The sequence below is a fragment of the Phoca vitulina genome, unplaced genomic scaffold (genome assembly GCF_004348235.1).
Source record: "Phoca vitulina isolate PV1807 unplaced genomic scaffold, GSC_HSeal_1.0 scaffold11, whole genome shotgun sequence".
Taxonomy (NCBI): domain Eukaryota; kingdom Metazoa; phylum Chordata; class Mammalia; order Carnivora; family Phocidae; genus Phoca; species Phoca vitulina.
Window position 1 is genome coordinate 47963320 of NW_022589714.1, and position 17049 is coordinate 47980368.

The following is a 17049-nucleotide window of genomic DNA, read 5'->3' on the forward strand; positions in this document are numbered from 1 at the left end:
AATTCAGATCTGGGGCAGGCAGTGCTTACAATGAGTCTGAGATGTTACAGTGACAAAAAAGCAAGACAGCTATTAAAGATTTATGTCAAAAAGATATGAGATAAACAAGATTTGTAAAGCATTACTGGTAGAATATATGTGGTAGGCATATGGGTGGTTACTGTACAATTCTTTCAACTTAGCTGTATGTTTGATAATTTTTATAATTAAGTGCTGGATGAAAAAAGAGACAGGAGCCAACCTGAAGTAGCTCTTGCTAGTTAAAGGTGGGAGCATCAAAAGACTAATGACTGCAGTCAGTTGAAACACAGGAAGTATTAAAATCTACTAGTTAGTGATCCAACAGTTACAACAAAATATTAGGAGATTGCTTGCACACTATCTCATTTTTCTAAAAATTAGTAAATTGGAGGGAAAAAAGCATTTATCTTGCCTTTTCTATATTAGGGTAATCAGCCAGTGGGGAAGTTTCTTCATCGTGGAAATTTCAACTAATATATGTAAAAGGGACAGTGGAATTAGAAAATTCTATCATTCGCATTCCCTAATGCAATTACGGATGTAGATGGGTGTCATTAATAGATGCTAAAACCAGTAAAAGAAAGGCTGATGGTAAGCTCTGTCATGGACAGATCATATGATAGTACCTGACACCAGTTTTGTCTCATCACTGAAGGTGATGTCAGATCTTATTATCTGACAGTGCGATGCCGTAGCAAGTATGTGGCCCCGGCAGTGAAGTTTTTTTGCCAAAACAAATCCAAACCTCATTAGGCTTTAAGATCTACCCACCTGGGTACAGGAACTATGGGAGAGAGAGGACCAAGTTGAATATTACCACTGAGGGAAGGTATTAGCAAATGCAGGAATGTGGGAAATACTGCACGGTAAATAAATGATCTGTTTTCGTTAACAAATAAATGGCTTGAAAACAATGGGTCAGGAGGGGGAACTGTTTAGACCAAAGCTTACAAGTCATATCAACCAAATGCAATGTGTGGGCTTGGTTGGGATCTTCATTTAAATAAACCAGTTGTAAAATAACATTTTTTAAACAATTGGAGAAATTTGAATATGGCCTGCTTAGTAGATGATTATAAGGAATGGTTCATTTGCTAGGTATAATAATGACATTGTGGTTATATATATTTTTAAAGATTTATTTATTTTAGAGAAGAGAGAGTGCATGCATGTGTGAGTCGGGAGAGGGGCAGAAGGAGAGGGAGCAAATCTCAAGGGGACTTATTGAGCCACGGAAGGGGGGGGCGGCCTGAAGCAGGGCTCACTCTCCTGACTGTGAGATCATGACTTGAGCCGAAATCCAGAGTTGGACCCTTAACTGACTGAGCCACCCAGGTGCCCCATGATCATATTTTTTAAAAGTCCTTATCTCTTAATGATAATGTAACTGAAGTATTTAGTGATGAAATATATTGATATCTGGGATTTGCTTTAAAATACTCTAGGAGTGGGGTATAGGTAAATAAAATGATAGGCAAAATGTTAATTACTAAAGCTGGGTAATGAATACTTGGAGATTCATTATATTTTTCCTCTATTTTTGTTTGGAATTTTCTAAAATAAAGGAGCTTTTAAAACTACCACATGTGGGGCGCCTGGGTAGCTCAGTCGTTAAGCGTCTGCCTTCGGCTCGGGTCACGATCCGGGATTGAGCCCCGCATCGGGCTCCCCGCTCCGCGGGAAGCCTGCTTCTCCCTCTCCCACTCCCCCTGCTTGTGTTCCCTGTCTCGCTGTGTCTCTCTCTGTCAAATAAATAAATAAAATAAAAAAGATTTTATTTAAAGCAAATCCCAGATATCAATATATTTCATCACTAAATACTTCAGTTACATTATCATTAAGAGATAAGAACTTTTAAAAAATATGATCATGGGGCACCTGGGTGGCTCAGTCAGTTAAGGGTCCAACTCTGGATTTCGGCTCAAGTCATGATCTCACGGTCAGGAGAGTAGCCCTGCTTCAGGCTCCCCCCCTTCCCTGGCTCAATGAGAAGTCCCCTTGAGATTCGCTCCCTCTCCTTCTGCTCCTCTCCCGACTCACACATGCACGCGCTCTCTCTTCTCTCTCTAAAATAAATAAATCTTTAAAAAAAATATATAACCACAATGTCATTATTAAACACAAGCAGGGGGAGTGGGAGAGGGAGAAGCAGGCTTCCCGCCGAGCAGGGAGCCCGATGCGGGGCTCAATCCCAGGACCCTGGGATCATGACCCGAGCTGAAGGCAGACACCCAACCGACTGAACCATGCAGCCTCGCCAAATAAAATCTTAAAAAAAAAAGTAAAACTACCACATGGTCATTAAAAGAAAAAAGAGGAAGCTCTTTGGTATGTAGTGATGAGATGATTTCTGCGATTTAAGTGAAAAACTAAGGACAGTGTGTGTGATGGCTTACTATTTGAGGTAACAAAGAGGAAAAAATAATAAATGTGTATCTATTTATACTCATATATGCTAAGATATCTCAAGAAGCCTTCATAAGAAGCTCCTCTGGGGACAGACTTAGGAGAGAAGGCTTACTGTTCACAGAATGTCCTTTTGTACCTTTTTAACAAGTGCAGTGTGTACTATTGAAAAAAATAGGTTATAAAAGAAGAAGAAAATTAGGAACCACTCTTCCAGGCACACACACCTGTGTAAATTTAGAACAATAGAATGTTAATGCTGGTGGGGATTTCGAGAGATTATTTGAACAACCTCATTTTAAAACTGAGGAAGTTGAAGTCTGGATTTTTTTTTTTTTTTTGCAGTCACATGGCTGATTGGTGTGAGGCCGACTTGTAAGCCAAGTCTCTGACTGCCCTCTATAAAGTAGACGGCATACAAATCTGGTTTTAAACTTTGGCATCTCAGGTTAGATTGAAATGTGATTGATACGTTCAGGCTACGCTAGGGACACGATACATACCTGCGTTTGAGTCTGCAGTGAGCGTCTTTTTTTATGAACCTGTATTTTGGAAGACTTCATCTGTGTATGGCTCAGCAAAACCCGTGTATTGATGAACAGTGATTTTACAGTGTATTCCTACAGTTCTAAGATCATGTGTGGGAAAATAATTCAGTTTATGGATGTCAGGAATGTTGTTGCTGTGGCTTCGTTTGTTTTAATGACCTTGAGAAACTTGAACGTTCTAAATATTTCATTCACTCTTACTTGGCTTTCAGAAATTTCCTAGGGAATAATGCTTGGCATTCTTCTTGGCAAATTATAAAAATCTTACATGCTTGTTCTAAAATATTCAAGCTATACACGAGGTTTTGAAGAAATGCCTTTAAAGAAAATGCCTTCTCCTCCTTAGTGGCACCAATTGTACTGTACAGAGGCAGTCATTGTTTCTGGGGTGAATGCTTTCAAGTGGACATTTAAGTTGAGGTTGTGAAGTTCCCATCACATAGAGTGCAGGAAGCTTAACTTCTCTTAGAGGTGCCTCAAACTTTTTTTTCTTTTCCCATCTGCTCCCCGCCCATCTGCTCCCCTCCTGTGTTTCTGTCTCTTGAAAAATGGGTATCTCTGTCTGCCTGTTGACCCCAGTAAAAAGCCTTAGCCACTACATTCTTTCACAGCACCCTCCTTTCTGATTAATTACCAGCCCCTTCCATCGCTGTCCCCTAAATATGACTTAGCCACTTGTTGCTCCCCATCTCCAGGGATGCCGGTTATACCCTTTCTCCTCTCTCTGACTCTCTGTCCCGATGCAGCCCATCACTCTCTCACCTTCCAGATTCAGTAGGCTTCTAGAACAAACAAAATTGCCATCTTCCTCTTCAGACACCAAGAGGACTCTCAGTTGCCTTCAGTTGCTGTAATTCTTTGGTAATGTTTGCTATCAGAGTTTTTTATACTATAGGTCCCAGTCTAATTTATCAGCCTCCTCCGTCCCCCTCTTTTTCTTTCCCATCATGCCCCCTACACCATTACCAAACTGCTCGGATTTCTCAGTATTCTCTGCGTATAACACACTGTTTCCACCTCTGTGCCTTGGCAGTTGCAGCACCCCTGTCTGGAGCACCTCTCCTTCCTGGGCTCGGGAAAATCCTCTCGGTCCAGTTCACATGTTCCTTCCTGAGAAGTGTTATGGGACCCTCTCAGGGTCTTCTCCCCTCTCTCATAGTCCTTATCAACATGATGTCGTAGCTACTCGGGCCCTTCGGTAGATCAGGGGTTAGCGAACTTTTTCCGTAAAGGACCAGATAGAAAATATGTTTGGTTTTGCAGGCACATGATCTTTATCAGGACTCTTCAGCTTTGCCCTTGTAGCTTGAAAGCAGCCATGGACTGTAGGTGAATGAACGAGCATGGCTGTGCTCCAACAGACTTTATTTATGGACACTGTAATTTGAATTTCATATAAATCCACATGTATTTTTTTGACTTTTTCAAACTTCTTTCTTTTTTTTTTTTTTTTTAGGTCATGGGCCATACAAAAACTGGCGGTAGGCTGGATTTGGCCCATGGGCCATAGTTGGCCACTCCTTGCATGAGAGAGTGGGCTGTTCAGGGATAGGCTTTGTATATTTTTAAACATCTCTGCCTCCCACTCACCCCTCTTCCTCCATGCCTCACTTCCTTTATAAGCAAGTGATGACTGGACAGCAGTTGTTTATGGAATAAATGCTTCAGTGAGGAACTACTTGAATTATGGTAGTGTCTAAACATGTGAAAATTAATGGAGCATCGTATTGTGAATTAGTAGCCATTTTTTATATTTATTAATAAACATTTTCAGAAAAGAAAGTGTACAGAAGTTGCATAACATGGGGGAGTTCACAGGCCCCCTCTATGTAGAAGACAGCTCTGGCTGAGAAAGATGTAATAAACAAGCGAATAGTCTCTGCTCATACAACTGGTCCAAATCCTTGGTTTGAATTCAAGATTAGATTAGAATACCTCTTCCTCTTTTCCCTTATCCAGTGGCAGTTAGGTTTTCAGAGGGTTTTTCATATAGAGCTGCCTACCTCAGGGGTGTAACAGGCTCTCAGTGGCCTCGTGGTCAGAGTCAGACATGTAGACTGGGTTTTGAATCCTGGCTCAGCACCGACCTTTTCTGTGCCCTTTGCCACATCACCAAATTATCTAAGGCTTGGTTTCCTCATTGCTATAATGGCAAGTATTGAAAAATACCCGGCTTGTGTGGTTGTTTGGGAAAATAGGAAGAGTATATTAAAAATAGAATGTGTAAAATGCCAGCACCTGGCACAAAATACACTGAATAAATACTACCTGCTGTTGTTGGTATTTATTTCCCCCCAAGATTTGTCTGTTTTCTTTCAGTACATACAGGGGTTGTGGGAGTGGGTTAAGGTTTACAGAAATAGCCTGGGACATTCCAGTAAGTTATGTTGAAACAGTGTAATCCAACAACTTTCAGTCTTTTTTCGTATAACCTGCAAATTTAGCCAAGTTTATTGGTTTCTTTAGTCTTCTTTTCAGAAATAAAGTCATTGACTACCAGGCAATATAAAAGCTTTGTGTGGTTTTCTTAACATTTGGACATTAGTTGAGGAAGACTGGGCAGGCCACTCACTTAGAAGGCTGATGTTACACTCTGTACCCTGGGACTCATACTTAAGAATGCCGTGCAGGAGAGTTTGTGTCTCTGACCACCTTCTCGTATTGTTCTTAAAATACCTTGTTGTCTCCAAAGTAAAACTGTCAGACTATCTGTTCACAGCACTGTATGGTGTTTCTTTGTACTAGACAGGGAATTTCCTTTCATTAAATAAACAGCCTGATTCACTAGATAAAGAAAAGGGATGTTTATAAGGCATTTTGTAAACTGCCTGTTTATGTCTACTTGTTCCTTCAGCAGTATTTTGAGCTCCTGTGTAGGAAAAAAATAGTCAAAGGGTAAGATGGCTTCAAAACTGTAGGAACTGATATTACTAAAGCTTGGCCCTGTGATAATTTATTGATTTAACTTGAACAAGGTATTTGACTTCTTGCTGAGCTTTACTCATCTTTTAAACATTTTTATAGGGTCCTTGTGCATAAGAACTTGGGGCAGCTGTTCTCCAAAATACTCTGTATGGGGCACCTGAGTGGCTCAGTCGATTAAGCATCCAACTCTTCATCTCAGCTCAGGTCTTGATCTCAGGGTTGTGAGTTCAAGCCCTGCTTTGTGCTCCACACTGGTGTATGTATGTATATAAAATATATTCTGTAAAAAATAGTAACACTTCTGTTTATCTGGAATCCAAGCAAGTGCAGATAATTATTCACTATTATTTTGGTCTTATTTTTGAAATTTTATTTCTTTTTAAAGATTTTATTTATTTATTTGAGAGATAGCGAGCAAGAGAGAGAGAGTACGAGCAGGGGGAAAGGGAGCCCCATGTGGGGCTCGATCCCAGAACCCTGGGATCATGACCTGAGCCGAAGGCAGACACTTAACCAACTGAGCCACCCAGGCGCCCCTGGTCTTATTTTAAAGAAGGGACACAGAAATGACTAGAAGAGGTTTGTCTGTAGAAGCAGTTTGCAGGGCATATCACAGATTTGACAGGGTGCAGCCCTCATGCCATCTGGGATACCAGCGGAGCTCTCTGGTGGTAATGGCAGTGCTGAGGGACTGTCGAATGTCAGGAGCATTGCATTGTTGGAAATGAGATCATGTTGGGTGTATTATTGAATGTAGTTTTTTGGGAATTAGTAATATGTCTAAGATCTATAGCTTGTTAATCAGGATTTCCCATGATGTAGATTATCACTATAGATAATCTAATTTTTTAAGGAAAATATTTCCAGAACTTTAACCTGGGAGATGTGGAATATATTTACCCCACTATGCTTTTGGTAATGGGAATAGAAACTTTTCTGACACCAAGGGGAGTGGACAATAGGTAGGGAGAATGGGGATAACTCCTCCAGCTAGAACTTTGCAAATATGTATGTTCTTTCTTGTGTTAGTCTCATCCTGGCTTGAAGAGTCTAAGACCATTTTTTCCTCAAATCTTTTTTTAGTGGACAAAACTCACTAAAATATTCATTAGAATATTTTATTCTAACATCCACTAAAAATATTCATTAGACATCTCATTATACTCTCAGTTCATATGTTCAGAGGATATCCTCCCTGAGATTCCCTCCTCCACTGACCTTTCACATTTTCAGTGGTGGAGGGCAGCTCCACTGTTGACCTAGCCCATAATCTGTCAATCACTTGGTCCTGTGGATGCTTCTTTCTGTTTATCTGAGAACCTGTAACTTCCTTCCCACTCCCACTTCTGTCCTCATCCTTTCTCAACCCGAATTAAATGCAGAAACCTATTCTGCTACCAAGCTTGCCTACGTCCAGCTCAAGTCAGAGTGACCTTCCTAAAACCCAAATTGAGAGGAATGCTCCTAGCCACTTCTAGTGTGGCGTTGCCCAGAAGGAATTAATTTTTGTTTAAATAAACTCTTAAAATTAAAAACAGAAACAAATTGGGTTATTTTCTTTGCTTAAACAACTTCCTTGACTTACCCATTGCCTTCAGGTTTCAGTCCAAACTCTTGATAATTAGACCCTTGCCTTTTTGTTCAGCCTCCCTAAGTAACCCCTTCTGTATGCTTTCTGCACTCCTTTTTTAAGGCACTTGTTTGTGGGGTGCCTGGGTGACTCAGTTGGTTAAGCGACTGCCTTCGGCTCAGGTCATGATCCTGGAGTCCCAGGATTGAGTCCTGCATGGGGCTCCCTGCTCAGTGGGGAGTCTGCTTCTCCCTCTGACTCTCCTCCCTCTCTTGCTCTCTCTCTGTCATTCTCTCTCTCTCTCAATAAATAAATAAAAATCTTAAAAAAAAAAAATAAAGCACTCGTTTGTTCATTCTGTCATTGGACCATTCTTTTTCTTTCTTTTTTTTTTTAAGATTTTATTTATTTATTTGTCAGAGAGAGAGCAAGAGCAAGTAGAAGCAGGGGAAGCTGCAGGTAGAGGGAGAAGCATGCTCCCTGCTGAACAAGGAGCCCAGTGTGTGGGACTCGATCCCAGAACCCTGGGATCATGACCTAAGCCGAAGGCAGCCACTTAACTGACTGAGCCACCCAGGCTTCCCTGGACTATTCTTTCATTTGCTCATTAAATTTTTATTGGCCACTAATATGGGTCAAGCTCTTTGCTTAAGGCTTGGGCATGAGGTGGTCAACAGAAGAGATCCTTAGACATTTCACTGACCTCTCACACTGTTAATCAGGATAGAGTAGGTTATGATGCAATGACAAATTAACCCTGAAATCTCATTGTTTTAACACAACACAGTTGTATTGCTTGTTACAAGCCACTTTTCAGAGGCTGTGCTCTACACAGGAACTCTTCCATTCAGAGGCCCCAGCTTATAGCTACATCAGCTGGAACTCACTGCATCCTTGGGCACTGTGACAGAGGAAAAGAGAGGCTGGATGGGCTTCTCCCTGCCTCAGCCCAGAAGTGATGTGTGTCCCTTCTGCTCACATTTCCTTAGCCAGAACTAGTCAGATGGCCCCACCTAATAGCAGGGGGCTTGGAATACCATAAACAAGAACATAAAATATCTGGTGAACATTATGGTCTCTGCCACAGTTACTGAAGTATAAACAGTTACCTGACTTCTTGTCTGTCTTATCTACTGGACTTTAAATTTCTCAAGAGCTGAGGCTGTATCTACCTTGCTTTTGTGTCCTAAGCACAAGGGCACATAGTAGGCTTCTGATTTTTGTTGAATAAATGTCCCTCTTGAGCTTGGATTTAACTCAAGTCACTTCCTTTAAGAAACCTTCTCTTACCATCCCTCTACTACCTCCCCCCACACCCCTACCCCCGGCCCCCAGCCTGGGTTAGGTGTCTCTTTTCAATCTTTGTCGTATCCCATGCCTACCTCAACCAAAGCATTCCTCACCTTGTATTATTACTCTTTTTCTTTTCTTTTCTTTTCTTTTTTTCTCCCCCTCTCTGCTAGATACTCATTTCCTTTAGGGCAGGGGCTTTCTTTTATATTCTTTTTTTTTTTTTTTTAAGATTTTATTTATTTGAGAGAGAGAACAGAGCGAGCGAGAGAGAACATGAGTGGGGGGGAGCGGCAGAGGGAGAGGGAGAAGCAGACTCCCTGCTGAGCGTGGAGCCTGATGTGGGGCTTGATCCCAGGACCCTGAGGTCATGACTTGAGCCAAAACCAAGAGTCAGAGGCTTAAGACTGAACCACCCAGGTGCCCCTGTTTTATATTCTTTTGAAAATTTGTATTAACGTTTTTAAAATTGCTTTAATAATGCTTAAGAAATAAAACATTACTGGGGCGCCTGGGTGGCTCAGTCGTTAAGCGTCTGCCTTCGGCTCAGGTCATGATCCCAGGGTCCTGGGATCGAGCCCAGCATCGGGCTCCCTGCTCGGCGGGAAGCCTGCTTCTCCCTCTCCCACTCCCCCTGCTTGTGTTCCCTTTCTCGCTGTGTCTCTGTCTGTCAAATAAATAAATAAAATCTTTTAAAAAAACAAAACAAAACATTACTGTTCTAAGCTTAATTAAATCCTTTATGTAAATCTTCCCCCATTAGGTTTATTATTCCTATGGATTTCTTTAGTCTTTCCTTGCATACATGTGTCCCTAATCAATATAATGATTTTCCTCTGGGTCCATGTGGGTAACAACTTGTCCCAGCCCTACCTGTTGACTTCTCCCTGCTCTGTAGGACCACCTGTATCATAAATCCAGGAGTTGGGTGTGGTGTGTTCTATGGGTACATTTACCCATCTCTGCACCAATATCACCTATCTTAGTGATAAGAGTTTCATGAAAGGTCTAATACCTGGTCGTCCAGTCCCCCACTCTGATCTGCCTTGAAATTGCAGAGGTTTAATCTGCAACTGTCATTCCTGGTTTATAATGATGCTTAATGAATTTGTTGAATAAATAACAAATCCTGTGGGTTTTTTTTTTCTCCTTAGTATGTCATTTTCAGATTTAGGAGCTTTGCCATTTAATTTCTTTTCAGATAATTTTATATTTAAAAACCAAGCTTCAGGGGCGCCTGGGTGGCTCAGTCGTTGGACGTCTGCCTTCGGCTCAGGTCATGATTCCAGGATCCTGGGATCGAGCCCCGCATCAGGCTCCCTGCTCCGCGGGAAGCCTGCTTCTCCCTCTCCCACTCCCCCTGCTTGTGTTCCCTCTCTGGCTGTCTTTCTCTCTGTCAAATAAATAAAATCTTTTAAAAAAAAAAAAAAAAAATCAAGCTTCAGAATCAGAATTTATTGACCAGAAACACCATTTAGTGTTTTATAAGATAGGAAGGAGTAAAGCCTCTGGCTAAAGTAAAGAATGTTTTGTGTTTTTTTGCAGTAAATTTGCAGTGGGTTGTCAAGGAAACTTAGCCAGGAGAACTGTTTACTGGTAATAGTGTTTGCTTTGAAGTGTGACTACAAAGTAATGAGGCTTGTTTTTCCCAGTGTCAGTGTTATCCGTAGTATTACCTCACATAGTCATACTTTGAATGTGCAAAGTAATAACACTTCCTAGATTACTGATTAATATTTCACGTTGATTCAAAGTTAGAAATTAAATTATACTTTATGTTAGGAATTGTCCCTGTAAAGGTCTTTCATTTGGTCTATAACCTAATTGGATGGCCCTAGTCAGCCTTTCAAGCAAATGCTTAAGTTTAGAATGGCTGCATAACACTTTGCCAAGAAGTGGGAGAACTCTAGGAAGAAATACTACATGTTGTTTATATAACAAATCAGTGAAAGATTAACCCATTTTTCTACTCTTTCTTCTTGAGTTTTCCTTGCAGATTGGATTGTTATGACTTAAATGCCATTGTTAGAGCCTTTGGACGACTTTTTAAAAAAACTTTTTAACTTAAATTAACAAACATGGTTGTGTTTGGGTTTATTTTTATTTTGATAAGGAATTTTTTGGTAAGTTTTTATCTGAATTCTAGTTAGTTAACATATAGTGTAATATTGGTTTCAGTAGAATTTAGTGATTCATCACTTACATATTAACACTCCGTGCCCAGTCACAAGTGTACTCAATAAAGATTTTTTTAATTTATTTTTTATTTTTTTATTATTTTTTTTATAAGGAATTTTTTTTTTTTTTTTTAAAGATTTTATTTATTTATTTGACAGAGAGAGACCAGTGAGAGAGGGAACACAAGCAGGGGGAGGGGGAGAGGGAGAAGCAGACTCCCCGCAGAGCAGGGAGCCCGATGTGGGGCTCAATCCCAGGACCCTGGGATCATGACCTGAGCCGAAGGCAGACGCTTAACGACTGAGCCACCCAGACGCCCCCAGGAATTTTCTTTTTTAAATGTAAGATTTGCCACAATTATCACGAGATGGGAGAAGGATGTGGCAATGATCCCCTTTTCTTTTATTTCAGCTCTATAATTTAATACTTTATAAAACTAAGGATAACTTTTTGGAAGGCCACTCCCCTGGAGTGTAGACTCTGATGTAGAAAGTAGTAGCACTGACTCCCAAATTTAGCTTTTAAAAATTTACTGTGATCTTAATACCAGTTTTATTTTATTGAGGTGAAGTTAACATAACATGACATTAACCATTTAGAAGTGAATAAGTCAGTGGCATTTAGTACCACTAATTCAGTGGCATTTAGCAACCTTTATACAGTTTCAAAACACTTGGATCACTCCCAAACAAAATCCTGTACTCTCATTAAGCAGTTACTCTCCAATCTTCCCTTCTCCCAGTCCCTGGCAACCAGCAGTTTGCTTTCTATCTCTTTCACATCAGTAGGATCTTACAATATGTGACTTTTGGAGTCTGGCTTTCACTTAGCTTCATGTTTTCAAAGTTGATCCACTGTGTAGCATGTATCAGTGCTTCATTCTTTTTATGTGAGGACTCTTCCTGCACATGTGTATGCCATGTCAGCCATTCATTCATTGATGGACATTTAAGTTGTTCCTGTGCTCTGGCTACAGTGAATAATACTTTTGTGAACATTTATGTATATAAGTATTTGAGCACCTGTTTTCAGTTCTTTAGAGTATATACCTAGGAGTGAGATTGCTAAGTCAGCTGCTAATTTTTTTGGGAGAGAGAGCAAGGGTGGGGTTGCAGAGTGAGAGGGAGAGAGAACCTCAAGCAGACTCCCCACTGAGCGCAGAGCCTGATGTAGGGCTCAGTCTCACTACCGGGAGATCATGACCTGAGCCAAAATCAAGAGTTGAGGAGCGCCTGGGTGGCTCAGTCATTAAGCGTCTGCCTTCGGCTCAGGTCATGATCCCGGGGTCCTGGGATCGAGCCCCGCATCGGGCTCCCTGCTCGGCGGGAAGCCTGCTTCTCCCTCTCCCACTCCCCCTGCTTGTGTTCCTGCTCTCGCTGTCTCTCTCTCTGTCAAATAAAAAAATAAAAAGTGTCTTTCCTTTAAAAAAAAATCGAGAGCTGGATGCTTAACTGACTGAGCCACCCAGGCGCCCCTTATGGTAGTTTTTTATTTAACTTTTGAGGAACTGCAAACTTTCCACAGCGTCTGAACTATTTGACATTCTTACCCAATGTTTGAGGGTTCCAGTTTTTCTATATCCTTGCCAGTTCTTGTTATTTTAAAATTATAGCCATTCTTGTGGGTGTAAAGTGGTATCTCATGCCAGTTTTACTTTGCACTTTCCTGGTGACTAATGATGTTGAGCATCTTTTCATGTGCTCCTTGGCTATTTGTAGATCTTCTTTGGAGAAATGCTGCTTGTCTTTTTGTTGTTGTAAGATTTTTTATATTTTTATGTATTCATATTTTGGACAGCAGACCCTTATCAGATAGATGATTTGCAAATATTTCCTCCCATTTGGTAAGTCGTTTTTTCACATTCTTGATCGTGTCCTTTGATGCACAGAAGATTTTAATTTTGATGAAGTCCAATTTATCTAATTTTTGTTGTTGTTCAGGCTTTTGGTGTCATGTCTAAGAATTCGGCATATCTTATCAAAGTCAAGATCATGAGGATTTATTGCTGTTTATTTATCTTTTATTTTTTAAATTATTTTTGTAAGTAAACTCTACCCCCAGAGTGAGGCTCAAACTCATGACCCCAAGATCAAGAGTCACATGCTCTACCAACTGAGCCAGCCGGGCACCTCAGATTTATCGCCGTTTTTAATTTTAGCTCTTACATCTAGATTGTTGGTCCATTTGGAATTAATTTTTGTATGTGGTATGAGGTGGGAATACAATGAGGACTCTTATTTTAAAAACAAAATTTCATAGAACCTTCCACATCATACTTTTAATATCCCTTATATTTACACACCACCCCAAAATTCCCTGTGGGTTTCATATATTATTTTAAATTATTCTGAATTGTGCAAAGCAGAACCTACATACACTTAAAAAATAGTACTTATAAATATAAAGATATTATTTTCTCCATCCACGGACTATATATTGGTGACTGTATATGGATTCATGGATTTCCTTCTTAACTCCTTGGTGCCCACTGAGTCAGCAGATCACAGATTTTGTAGAGGAGCATCAAGAGGCTCTATCATGACATGAAGAAAAGGGATTAAGGATGAAGAAAAAGGTAGAATTTCCAAGGGCCCATATACCTGCAGAAACCTCAAGGGAGAGATGGGAGAGGACTGGAAGGTAGGTCACCGGAAGGCAGTGGTGGAATCTGTAGGGGCTACAGAGGACATAGCATTTTCTTCCAGGCAACAAGGATGACTGCAGAGTAGAAGTGAAGTGCCCAGGGGGAATACGTTTGGAGTAGGGATGGAGGCTCAAAAGAGCTCATCAGAAAGCAATGGTGTAAGGAGCTGTAGAGGATTCTTTTCATTTTGGAAGTAATGCCAACGTAATTCTACCTCCAAAGGAGGGGTCCAGCTAACCCCGTTTAGCATCTGCCCTAGAGAGGGGTAAGGAAAAGGAGCTGGAGACATTCTAGGATTTTATTTCAGCCATAACTAGAATGCTGGTTAAATTTGCATTAGTAAACTATAGTCTGTATCAGGATTTTGTGGGTGTGTTTGGTTGGTTGTCTGCTCATTTCTTAATAAACCTTCCTAGTAAAAAAAATTCTGGTTTTATCTCAGCTGAAAGCATGATGAAATTTTCCAACTTTACATGTAGATGAGGGAGTTGGGTTCTCAGTGCACACTTAGAACTTCGGGTGGTGCATTGTATTGGCTTGTGGCCATTGGATGGACCAGGACCTGGAACACATGGGAGTGACAACCTGGGAGGGAAGGTGTTGGGACTATGGTGCCAACCAGGGCTAAGGATTTCTTTGCTTCTGGCCAGCCCTTCACAGTGCTCAGGCTTATCAGTACTCTTCCTGCTCCCCCCCCCCCCACCTTGTCAACTCTGTGTTCAAAGATCTTTAGGGAAAGGAACAAAGGAGAGGATAGATAGCACAAGTGCCTGAGAGCCTGAAGGAAGGTAGAGGTAATGGCCACTGGTTCACATGTCCTTCTGCTTTTACAAGGTGGATTGTCTACTCTTTCCACTAGAAACGAAAGCTAGCCTACAAGTCACCTGGAGAGGTATAAACAAAAAGTAGGTCTTGGGTGCTTCTACTTTGTGTTGTTTAGAGTCTGAGTTTGTACAAATGTTTCTTTTTTCTTTTTAACTGTCCATGTGACCTCTGTGACTTTCAGGTGTTACTGGTGAGCAGTAGTCGCCATCCAGACCGCTGGATTGTCCCTGGGGGAGGCATGGAGCCCGAGGAGGAGCCGAGTGTGGCAGCAGCCCGTGAAGTCTGTGAGGAGGTATGCGCTCAGAAAGAAGGGCATGGTAGGACCTTGTAATCATGAATCTGTCATGTCTGCGGAGTTCTTTAATTCATCACCACTCACTGAATAAACATACTCATGATCACAGAAAGAAGGCATTTAACGGTTACCATGTGCTTCCTTGATTAAAGGGGTGATTGGGTTGTGACATGGTGATGTGTGTCGGACACTCTGTGCAGAGAGAAGGCTCCAGTAGTGACTGTATCTAATTATATCAGACAGTCTTCGGTGATTTCCCATGGAGCTCTTTCAGCATTGCCTCTGTTATCTGGGATAGAAGATCAAGAACAAACAGTTCATCAGCCCTAAGAAATAAGAGGGACAGGCAGTGTTGATAGAAATGGCTCTTTCTCATTAATGAGGAGGAGGAGGAGGAGGAGGCCATTGTTCTCCTCTGCTTCCTGGGTCCTGGCCATAGAACAGTGGCTGAAGCAGCAGTTCTGTTATTAATAGTGCCGTTAGAGAGATAATAGTATCTTCTTTGTTATTTAGTCACACACGATATGCAGCATATATGTACTGAGTTCCTGGGCCATGCCCAGTATATCTTATCAGATCCTCTAGAATAAGTAGTCAGAAAAAGTAAAGTCTGGGACCCTTCGTTCCCTTACTTCAAGGGCTTACGGTTTGATTGGGGAAACTGAGAAACAGATTGCAGTTCAAGACCAGGAGGAAGGGATAACATTCCTCCAGAGCCTGTTGTGGCGACACTGTGCCGTGCTCTGCTTATGTTATTTTATTTCACTGAAGACTCCTGACGAGGTGGTGTAAGTTTTATCACCCCTATTTACTTGCCCTGGCCACATGGCTAGTGCTTTTCTTTATTCCAGAGGGAATTTAAAACTGATTCTAAGGACATATAAAATAGCACTAAGAACAAGTCTAAATCCTACGTTTCTTTTGGGTTCAGCCCTTGGCAGAAGTCCTCTGAAACTAATCTCACCCTTGGAATACTTAAGGAATTCTTCTTCACTCTGAAGTCCTACGGACTTGTGTTGGCTCATATCCCTGTCGTTTTATCATATATCTGGTGTCCATAACTAGGCTATAATCTCTGAGAGCAAAAAGTATGTTTTGTAGTTTAAATCCTCCCTGTGTGTGCCCACTACACAGCTAGGTGAATGGAAAGTAATACATGCTTCTGTGACAGGTGGAGCAATGGATGGTACAGTAAAAGTCCTGAAGAAATGCCCTTAATGGAAATGATCTGAGCTTAGGGAGCGATCTTGTCAGAGAGGATGTGACAGGCATTCTCACATAGTAAGAATTGGTGTCCTCCTTTCTTATTAGACCCGAGGAGTACAGTGGCCTGGAGGGGCAGATGTGATTCTGCACTCTGCCTTCCTAGGCCTGAGCGCACCAGAATCTTTGCCTGCTCCTTTCTGGAGGCTTGACTATTCACGTAAGTGTGGCAGGGTCAATTGGTGGACCTAAGCTGCGTAACTTTAATTCAGATCAGTTGACTCCTGTAGGATCTAAGGCACCTAAAGCAAAAGTGATGTTTGAAAGAGCTTCCGTGGCAGTTGTAGATTCAGAAAGGTGGTCGGAAGACCTGAAATACAGTGATGGTTCTACAATAAAGAGCAAGAGAAAAGTTCAGAGACTTTGTGCAAAACTTGCTACTTGGTTTTAGGAGTTGGGGCCAATCTGACTGCTGTACCTTTGTGGAGCACATGGATTTGGCCTCTGTCTCCGGAGAGCTTATATCAGTTGCCGTTACTGTTGCTGGATTCTGAGTTATTACAGTTGACTCATCCGTGGGTTATACACGTGCAGCGAAGATGGAGAGAACTAGGTGACTGGAGTAGAAATGCAGTGAGGGGCAGGAAAGGGTGTAGAGCACTCTCTTAACCCTTTGTTTCCTGGAAGTGCTATCTGGCCCTTCAGTCCGGTGAGAGGGAGGCTGCACTGGGGGTGGGGCAGAGGGTAGTGACAGCACAGACAACAGATCCTGTCCTCAGATGTTCAGGATCCCTGTTCCCTCCTGTCCACATGGGGTCCCATGCTTGAAATTAGACCATGCTCGACTCTGAGGAAGTCAGAGGAGAGTCATACCACACCCTATACTTTATTCCAGCATTATTGAAAGGATAAATGTCTGAGAACTGCTTGCAACTTTAGAATACGGTACCAAATAAATCAAATGTTTGCACAAACAATAAAAATTAGTGAAATGTCATTACAGAAACAAACATTCCAGTGGCTTCTATCAAAATAAAATAGAGGGGATGGTTTTTCCAATTCCACATCCATCAACAGAGTACAAGACTTGGAATCAGAGAGGATGTAATATATATATATATATATATATATATATATATATATA

At 41.4% G+C, this 17049-nt stretch overlaps 1 protein-coding gene across 2 annotated transcripts in view; it reads left to right on the top strand.

Annotated features, from left to right (window-relative positions):
- NUDT3 (nudix hydrolase 3) overlaps positions 1-17049 on the top strand; it is a 119349-nt gene that overhangs the window by 46182 nt on the left and 56118 nt on the right. For both annotated transcript variants that reach the window (XM_032409991.1, XM_032409992.1), the window contains exon 2: positions 14589-14699. In XM_032409991.1, the coding sequence (XP_032265882.1) occupies positions 14589-14699 (111 nt within the window). The remainder of the gene's footprint in view (positions 1-14588; positions 14700-17049) is intronic.